Raw genomic sequence first — 10,496 nt, 5'->3', positions numbered from 1 at the left:
GTTAAGCTTTCTGCAGAGAGGACCAAGGCTCTGATACCAATTGTTAGACAGTTCAAATAACTGGAAGACAACTAAGAGGGGGGGTGTATCAGTTGTCAAAGATTACCAGAACTATTAGCACTTTAAACTTTAAAATCGAAACCCAAAACATTAATACCAGAATGCTTAAAACAAATACTGAAATAGCAGTTAAACCAATTAAATATAAACAATAATCATAGAATAAAATCCATCCACATAACACCAATATTTATACGTGGAAACCCCAGTAAAAAGAAAAACCACGGTGGGAAGCCTACCCATAGTTAGATAATACTTCTACGGTAAGTATGTTAATTACAATTGAGGGGCCTGCACTTGTAGGAAGACCAACAGCCTAGAGCGCATTGCTCATCACAAAAGGAGCCTCATTGACTACATAGAAATCCAGACTACAATCCAAAGAAGTGTTGAATTGTAAAAGATAGCATCTCCTATGCCTTAGTACAAATCTGGTTAAGCTCAATATCGGAGGACTAAATCCTCTTACATAAACCCAATTCGATCTCCAATGATTGACCAAATCCTCTGCCTGAATGATATTATATTATTCGCACATTACATTCCTTGACCATAACCACGATGATCTATAATGAGATCTTACATCTATATATACAAACCTTCCACCATAAACAATTAGGTCAGCCACTAGATAATAAACCACTTACATAATTACAAACCATGTCGGCTTAAGACCATACAAATAATATCCAACACATAAGAAATCCCGGACATAGATCGAGAGGTCCAATCCACACGTTACATTAAAGTTGGTCCATAACCTAGATCAACCGGGACCCGGTATAGGTCCACACACTACAACAATGATATCCATCTGCCAAGTCTTGAACATGATCACCAACAAAATCTTGAAACTCCACTAGAAGCTGCACCAACACCACTTATTGAATTCATCAAAGATCTTCATCAAAAGCTCTGCTGGTGAAACCCTCGTCGGAACCAAAAACTAAGCTTCTAAGAAACCAGTATAACATCTCATCACCAGACCAAAACCAACTGACCAATTATGAGCATGAGTATCATTAACAAGTCAATTCCATCACTAAACTACAGTGGAGCCTACCGAATCATGCTGGATCCAGATCAACCAGAAATGACTCAACCTACCAGGACCAGAAGGGTGTCGGTAAAGCATCCAAACAACTAGTGTTCACATCAATGACAAAACATCAATTCAACACAATCAATTCCACCAAATGGCCAACTATGATTTACTTTAGGGAGAAAATTGGGGAAATGTTGGGGCTTCTTTCCTATAGTACCTAAATCCTTGGTTCAAACCATAAAGTTTTACCGTTTAACACTGAATTATGCTTTACCTTGAGGAGAACCTTGGAGAATGTAAGGAGAGTGCATTACCTAGTTGCTAGATGAATTGGTATGACATATCAACTTAGAAGTATGTTACTTCTAGTTTGAGAATAATAGATTGTTGTAAGTTTAATCTACTCCAATTTTAGTAGGGGAGTGAAGATTATAGTTTGGATTAGATTAAACAGGGAGTGACCTAAACCATTACATAACCTATAAAAATTATAGTTTATAGGCTGAATTTCACCCCAAGTTGGATTTGTACAAAACATAATTGTGATTGGCACAATTGAAATTGAGTGCATTCAATGTTAAATGACTATAAATATAAAAATAAAAGAATTCTTAATAATTTTTTAAAAGTAAGATAAGATAAATCTTAAATAAATAAAAATATTGTAAGATATCTTTTGGAATAAAAAAATATTATAAATATCACGTCTAAATCCATATCCTCGATTTCAACGAAGTATATATAAAATAATGTGATTGAATGACATCATGCATATATAATTAATTTTTATGGAGAAATTTGATTTCATTTTAAATTTAATGATGACATATAGATTGTTTTGTTTGTTATATGGTGACATCTTGTTTAGTTTCATAACAGACTTAAAAACTAATTGAACAATTACTTATTTGTAGTAAGAATATTTACAAAAAAGTTTTAGATTAATTTATTCATTATAGCAAAATTATTGAAAAATAATTTTTAGACTAATATATTTTTAGTCAACCATATAATTCTATTGTGTAGACACCTAAAATTAATATTTAATTAATTTAAGCCTATCAACATAATAAATAGACTTAATTATGTTATCTTTATTCTTCTTGGTGTTAATTAAATCTAATTTAATTAATTATATCACTATTGTCCAATAATTAATTTATGAAATAAATTAATTATTCCCCTATTCTTCTAAAGTCCCCTCCAATAATTATTTCCTCTAAACCCACTTAGTTAATTAATTCTAATTAATTAACCTAGTCATGTGATTCCTACAAATCACTTCTCCTAATCTCACTCAACCTAATTAATCTTTCTAGAATCTCTCATAATCATGCTTATCATTATTCCCTCAATTTTTAATTCCCACTCATGTGACATCAACATTGAGTCTCTCAAAGAAATTCAAATTTCTTTGAATCCCTCAAAGCATCCTTATTTTGGAATTTTTAATTCCTCATGTTTGAAATTCAAATTTCTTCTCCCTTTTCCCAAGGAATTTTATATTCTTGTTTATTTCCCCAAGGCACCCTTGATCCATGCCATCTATCTCAAATCAATCTCAACCCTTCATGATCAAATCAATCTTGGCCCTCCACTGGTCTCCTCCAATCTATAAATTGGAACCTCTTCTCCTCACAAATCATCCACTTCTCATGCATTGCCATGCTGCCTATTTCTCCTTGATCCAAATAATTATCTTCTATGGCATTCTTATGCTGCTCTTTTCTCCTCTCATCCTCTTCTAATCATCCCTCTATCATGTCCTCATAATCCTCCATTATCAAATCCTTCTATCCATCTTCCAAATCCAATCCAATAATCCACTTACCTTGTTGAACATTTGGAGAGCATTCCACATCCATCAAGAAGGAGCCCATCCAATCAAGTTGAAGAGGGGCGCTATTCAACTTCACTGAAGGCTCAATCTGAGGGAGAGGTAAAATAGCAAAGGTATAAATGATCTTTTGATGTTTTAGTGTTTTCTTGCTCATTTCATTGTGTTTTTTTATCATTTAGCCTCTCATTCCGTTTTCCCCTCTTCATATTGATTAGATTGGTTGAAAAGAATCTATATAAAAAAATTATATTATAATGCAAACACCTTGAATATCATAATATACAAGTGCGATGTAGTGGGTAGATCTTGTCTTGATATTATGTCATAAAAAGATATTTGTCCTTGATGCAAGTAAGAAGAGTGTGTTATTTAGTTGATCAATGAGGTGGCACAATTGAAATTGAGTGTGTTCAACACAAAATAACTCTTGAATATTTAAAATAAAATAATTCTTAATAATTTTTTTAGAAACAAAATAAAATGGATCTTAAATAAATAAAAATAGTCTACCAATGATATCTTTTGGAATAATATTTATTTAATATTTATGTAGATTTTATTTGAAGAACTATTTCTATTCAATTTTTATGATAATCTTAATCTTAATCTTATCTTTAATTCTAACCCACATTCTAATCTTAATTCTAACACTAATATTAATTGTTATAATCTTAATTTTAATTCTTATCTTAAATGTACCTTCTCATAAATTTTAATTCTAATCTTAATTCTAATTATAATCATATTCTTATATCTATAATAAAAAAGTTTATAGGATTTGGTGGCCTTCAAAGAGGCAGATATCATTTTCAACGCTGTTATTTTGAGTTTACCTCCAATATCAAAATGGTGGACAAAATTGTAAGTTTGCTCTCTTTTGGTGCACTTCATTTTAAAAGTAGTGATGCCATATCACCCATCCGTTAGTAAACGTTAAATACTATTTTAACATGGTAAGACAGGCATAAAATGTTTATAATTTGTTCGCTTCGCTGGATAGGTTCAGACTTTTTCAATGCCTGAAACGAACGAATGGTTAGAGACTTTTCAAAATATTTGAGTGTAATAATGTATTGGGTCTATGGTCTTAGTTGCCTTTCTTTGACTTCGAATGCACTAAACGATATAGCTGTAATATTATTAAAATAAATGGCTCCCCTGCAATTTTAATGTCTATATAATAATCTCCTGTTTTTCTTCTATCAAAACAATTCAGGAATCCTAACGTCTCTCTAATATCAATGGAAAAATCCAGAGCCATGGCTGTAAGACGCTGGCGAGTGGAGAATACTGTAAGGTTTACTATTTTATTTCCCATATTAATAATAGCCCCCATTAGAGCAGATCCAGAGACTAGACTTTTGTCGTACCTATGCAGTACCAGCCTCCCCAACAACGCAACCCTCTTTCAGAATAAATTGAACTCTGCGCTGGCATCTGTGGTGAAAGAAGTTGTTCCATCTGGATTTGCTACAAAAGACGAGGTGGCATCTACGGAATCAGTATACGTTCTGGCGCAGTGCAGAAAGGATAAGTCCTCTGCCGATTGCCTTAACTGCATAAAAGTTGCAGAGAACAAAATTCACAACTGCTCCGGTGTGTCCGTCACAGCGTACTACGACGGCTGTTATCTGCGTTATGAGAATTTCAATTTTTATAATCTGAGTTACGATCAGAATTTCAATTCTGATGTCAGACCACAAGCACTTTGCGGCAATGTCGACGCCACCAATTCCGATTTAATTTCCGCAACTGGTCGAAGTTTGATAAGTGATCTTTACACTGAAACTCCTCGACTAAAAGATTATTTTGCTGCGGAGACTAGACAAGGGCCCTCTAATACCACTATCTATGGACTTGCCTTCTGTTTACGTTCTATTCCAGAAGATTCCTGCAAAAATTGTCTGAGTAATGCTCAGACCAACATAAATAAGTGTTTTCCTGTCTCCGAGGGACGGGCTATAGACGTCGCCTGCTACTTGCGATACAGTTCCGTACCCTTTTTTCCAAGCAATGCGACTATCAACTCGGCACGTTTCTTACCCACAGGTTAGATTCTAATTATATTCAATTGAAGAACTTCAATTTTTTTAGCGCTTTTGATAGTTTTGCTTAGAAGTAAGTTTGAATTAACAATTTCAGAAATGTAATTTCATAGAATCAAGTAATGAAGAGCTTCAGTCGATCACCTAAACGATTTTCCTTAAAATTTTGTCAGACATTTACTTCTGTTTACTATGTTTTTTTCACCGTTGAGGTATCCTCCGTTTTGTTTTTCAGGGAAGAAGGCGACTTCTCCAAAGTCGATAATAGTAGGTGTTGTGGGAGGGGTATTCCTGCTTGGCTTTCTAACTTGTCTCGTTGTCTTCGGGATGCAGACAATGCGGCCAGGCCAGAAAAAAGGTAAACTGTTAAAGGCCAAATATAATATATTATAGATGATGAAGCGAAAGTCTCGCAAGTCAATTCGATCTTGATTAATACTCATATAACAAATCTATGGAACAGCGGATATTGAAGGAGCAACGGAACTCCGTGGGCCAGAAGATTTTGAGTTCAAGATACTGAAGAAGGCAACTAACAATTTTGATCAGGGAAATAAGCTTGGAGAAGGAGGGTTTGGTGAAGTATTTAAGGTAAATTATTGTTTATTTACAGTTCATATCAGGCTTCTGTTTTGATGTATTCAAACGATGAGTTACTCGATATTTGCAGGGTACGTTGAAAAATGGCAAAGTTGTGGCAGTAAAGAAGCTGACATTAGGTGACTCTGCACGTGCAATTTCTGAATTTGAAAGCGAAGTGAGACTCATTTCCAATGTTCATCACAGAAATCTTGTGCGTTTACTCGGATGTTGCAGACAAGGCCATGAAAGACTCCTGATTTATGAGTACATGCCCAATAGCAGCCTTGACAGAATATTATTTGGTTAGCTATTCCTGAACTTTCGTCTTTTGTTTCTTTCTTCTGTTACAACAAACATGATAGGTTTTGAAAGTCTAGTGAATTTCTCTACATGTAGGAAAAAATAAAAGACTTTTGAGCTGGAAGGAAAGGTTCAACATTATCCTGGGCACTGCTCGTGGGCTGGCGTATCTCCATGAGGAATTCCATATCTGTATCATCCATCGTGATATTAAATCAAGTAATATATTACTTGACAACAGCTTTCAGGCAAAAATAGCAGATTTTGGGCTCGCTAGACTTCTTCCTAATGATAAAACTCATGTTAGCACGAGAGTTGCAGGAACAGTGTAAGAAAACTCCTACTTTATCTACTATTTTTCCAATTCCAAAGTTTCAATAGGGATAGTAACACCGATTTTATGGATTTTCTCAGAGGATACACGGCTCCTGAATATGCTAGGTATGGGCAATTAACAGAGAAAGCTGACACCTATAGCTTTGGTGTGGTAGTTCTCGAAATTGTCAGTGGTAGAAAAAGCATTGACTTGAAGCAACCACCTGATATGCAGTATCTTCTTCAATGGGTATTTTAAAATTCTATTAAAATTCTTTTAATGCTTTAATCGCATCATTCTCTACTTTAAACATATTGATCATTTGCTTAAAAAACTAATGGCAGGTTTGGGGACTACACGAAGATAGCAAGGTTTTAGAGTTAATTAGAAGTGAAAAGGAGATGGAAGGGTATAAGGAAGAAGAGGTGTTGAGGGTGATAAACCTTGCACTTCTTTGCATACAAGATTCTGCCAAGCATAGGCCATCAATGTCTGAGGTCGTGACAATACTCTTAAGGAAAGATGAGTTTGATTTTCAGAAACATCTACATACATCTTTCGAAGACATGCCGTCCATGAAATTTACAGAATCAAGTGCAACAATTACAGAATCCCTTATTGCTTGTTAATAGTGGCTATTTTTCTTGTTGAAGGGCAAATGAAGAGTAGCAAGGAACGATGGATTGTTAATATCTAACCGATTATATAATCCTTCCTCTTTTCAAATAGGATTGAAAATATTCCAATATATATTTTCTCCGTTTAGTCATGAAATTTTCAAAAGAGGTGTAACAAATTGAAAGATCTTGGCGCTGATAAATTGATTTTCAATATAGAAATTATAATTAATTGTGCAAATAAAAATTTGTGGTAGCACTAAAAGAGATATATGTTCAACTCATTTGTAAAGATTTAGGTCAAACCTCCATTTCTTATTAATAAAAACTTTTTTACTAAAAAAAACATCATATAGAAAGTATAGAAAGTAGTATTGAGAAAATGTTTGAGATTTCTTATATTAGATTAGCTGGTATTCTCATGTCTACGGCATTTTCAACTAGACTGGACATTCCAAATGAAGTTGTAGTTGTGAATATATATGTCCAAACAAAATAAACAATACTAAAATAATTGACTACTAATTGACATGTTTATTTTTTTGTTTCTTTGGTGGTGTAATTTCACTCCTACACGGCCGGACTTTCCTGAACCAGTTAATACTTAAATATGGAAATATCTGAGATGATGGGGCCGTCTGTTTGACAACCAGGGAGATATATAACTTTTCATTTTGCAATGAATTAAAATTCATCATTGAGACCATTTATTTTTAATTTAATTTTTATTCGTTGTAGTGGAATGAATATTGTCTAAGATTTCTTGAACTTAAATTATTAAGAACGAAAAAAAAAAATCTTATAACCCAGAATATTGTGGTTATGAATCAACCAATTGTCTCCACAAACGCATATTGAAATCTCCCCAATCTTGAGTATAGTAGGAGAGAGCAATAACAAGAAGGACAGCATTGTTTGGTTGAGAAATTTCAAAAAAGATCTCCCACTAAATGCATCCGTGCCTGTCTACATCGACATCAAACTTTTTAAAGATCTCCCACTTACCATACTGAATGCGTCCGTGCCTGTCTAAATCAGCATCAAACCTTCGAAAAGGATCTCTCACTAACCATGCTGTTATGAACATTAATATTTTATGCTGAAGGCGTATCTTTTATTTGAAATGAATAAGCTAAATTTTTCAGATCAATGGTTGAAAACCAATAAAAATGGATGTAAGATAATTCAAATCATCTACTCCATTCGTTATGAATCATGAATTTTAAATGTTTGTACTGGCATCATGTAAGAGTCCTGTATCAAAATATTTTTATTATGAGAATGAACTATATGACAAAGAGTAGATGAAACAATCGTTGTGTGGAGGCATTTAAAATGTTTTTAAGGGTTGATCATTATTTGATGTTTATGAGTTCACTGGGTAAAGAAATGATTCAAGTTTTTGCTTATTATCATTTTATGCAAATATCTATGTAAGTGCATTAGTCATAATGTGCAAGCTTGTGGAGATAAATGAACTGAAATAAGAAATCAGAATTGTTTATATGACTTTAGTAGTTCTAAAATCACCTTACAAAATTGGGAAGTTACAAAATTCACAAAGTTTCAATTTTGTTTGGATTCATGTAGTTGGATGCATATTTGATTTAAAGCTATCACTTATCCATTGAAACCTTTGTGCCATAAACAATGTCAGTTGCTAAATGGACTGCCAATTGATCTCACATATTGCACAAATGTATGTAAAAATAGATCCATTTTTTTCCATTCGACTTTCCACTCCTCTTCGGTGTACCCATTGCACACCAATGTGAAATTGCTAGTATACTTTTAATACAAGACTTTTGCAAAGACTTTGGTTCTTCTTGCACTACATGTTCAACCAGTGGTTCCATGTGGGACTAAGTTTCTTTGTTAATAGACTCATTTGAAACAAGTTTACTATGATTGGCATAATAGGACAAGATCATTGACTACACATCCATAAGAAATGGATGAGGACGAGGAAAGCATTAGAAATTTAAAAGATGATTTGATACAATTTGTTTTGATTGAGTTAAATTGTACAGATCAAACAAAATTTTCTTCCCCACTTATTGTTCAAATGATGGTTCCATATAGGGCTAGGTTTATTTGTCAATAGATTAATTTGAAGCAAGTTTACTTGTTGGTTATTCTCATGACAATATTGACTAATATTGGCATGATAAGATGATGGAATAGGACAAGATCATTGACTAGACATGGATAACAAATGGATAAGGATGAAGGCTTAGAAAGTTCAAATAAATGGATGTCACACAAGTTTCTCCTAGATAAAAAGTTGGATAAATTAGAAAATATATAACTTTAGTCTTGTTTAGGAATGTAGAAAACATATAATTTAGTCTTGTTTAGGAATTTAGATTTTATATTAAAAACATAAAGAAGAATAATTAAATAAGGCTAAACAAGATGAAGAGAATTATTTTTTGTGAGAATAATATTTATTAGAAAGTTGAGGTTAAAATTTCTAGTCTTTTAAATAGGGAAGTAGGTATAGAAATTTGTTATGTTAATAGATTATTCATATATAGGTCTTCACCATATGATCTCTTTTGCATGGGAAAATCTATCCAAATATGCTACATAATAGTATGAGAGGTATGCCTCCTTCCCGTGAATTCCTAATCTACCCACTAGTATGTAAGTGAGATGATTTTAAGGTATTGCTCAAGAAATTTCTCTTATATGTGAGGAAGAAGAGACGTCCATTCAATTTCACGATAATGGACATGGGTGGGGCTAATTTGTATAGGTGCACACTAATGAATTTAGAAAGAAGGAAATTTATCTTCTTGTAAGAATGATATAGATCAAGAGGTACTCATAAAATACTTGGTAGTCAACTTAGGTCCCTAAAGAGGCTCCTATTGATATCCAAACCCTAGAAGATAAATGAGGGTTAACCCTTAGTGAATTATTTAGAGTTAGATAATATAAGGAGAATTTATTTCTCTAATGTAAATAATAGGGTAGTAAAATATAAGCTATTGAAAAGGACAAAGGAAAAGGCAAGCGAGGGGTAAGAGGAATGCAAGGATAATCACAATTATAGACATTGTGATAAATATTGGCATATGGAAGAAAGATTTTTCAATTTGTATAATCATTTAGCTCCTCTAAAGAACATGGAAAAGAAGAATAAGAATGATAGCAATGTGAGAAAGGGGAAGCACTAGTTAAAGCTCCAAAATAGATAGTCAATTTTCATGTGCCACTATGAAGAGAACCACATGTTCTCGAAAAAATGGATTTGAAGATGAAGTTGAGTTAACCAGTTTATTTGCCTGTAAAATTAATTAAATAGAACAAAAGTCTATTCTCTATTTAACATATGTTTATACAACAATCCTATTTGCACAAATTAAAGTTTGGAATTCAGATTGAGGATAGAAATCGTCATAATACACATTCATTCGAATGTGTTTTTAGGTGCTTTAACATATTTGTGACTAACATAAAATATTTGATATCTCACCTCTCCTAAAAAGAATCAAATTCAGAAGAAAGAAAAATGACTATCCAAAGGACTTTATATGTTGGTATTGGCCTACAAAATATATCAATTGTCCATATTATTTTTTATTTCTAGAAAGGAACATACATAATTTCTCTACTAGAATATTAAATGATCTGTATTATTTTAAATGAACATACATATTTTTTATTTACAAATGGGTGTTATACA

General features: G+C 32.9%; 1 protein-coding gene across 1 annotated transcript; it reads left to right on the top strand.

Annotated features, from left to right (window-relative positions):
* Positions 1-3,986: 3,986 nt before the first annotated feature.
* On the top strand, positions 3,987-6,953 carry LOC131053819 (cysteine-rich receptor-like protein kinase 2). The gene is made up of 7 exons (XM_057988468.2): positions 3,987-4,994; positions 5,226-5,348; positions 5,454-5,581; positions 5,661-5,874; positions 5,969-6,200; positions 6,287-6,437; positions 6,533-6,953. The coding sequence occupies exons 1-7, from the start codon at positions 4,187-4,189 to the stop codon at positions 6,815-6,817; spliced, it is 1,941 nt and encodes a 646-aa protein (XP_057844451.2). The 5' UTR covers positions 3,987-4,186; the 3' UTR covers positions 6,818-6,953.
* The last annotated feature ends 3,543 nt before the right edge of the window (positions 6,954-10,496 follow it).

Source organism: Cryptomeria japonica, chromosome 10 (genome assembly GCF_030272615.1).
Source record: "Cryptomeria japonica chromosome 10, Sugi_1.0, whole genome shotgun sequence".
NCBI classification, from domain to species: Eukaryota; Viridiplantae; Streptophyta; class Pinopsida; order Cupressales; family Cupressaceae; genus Cryptomeria; species Cryptomeria japonica.
Note: the sequence above shows the minus strand (reverse complement) of the source record. Positions and strands in the feature narration are given on the sequence as shown.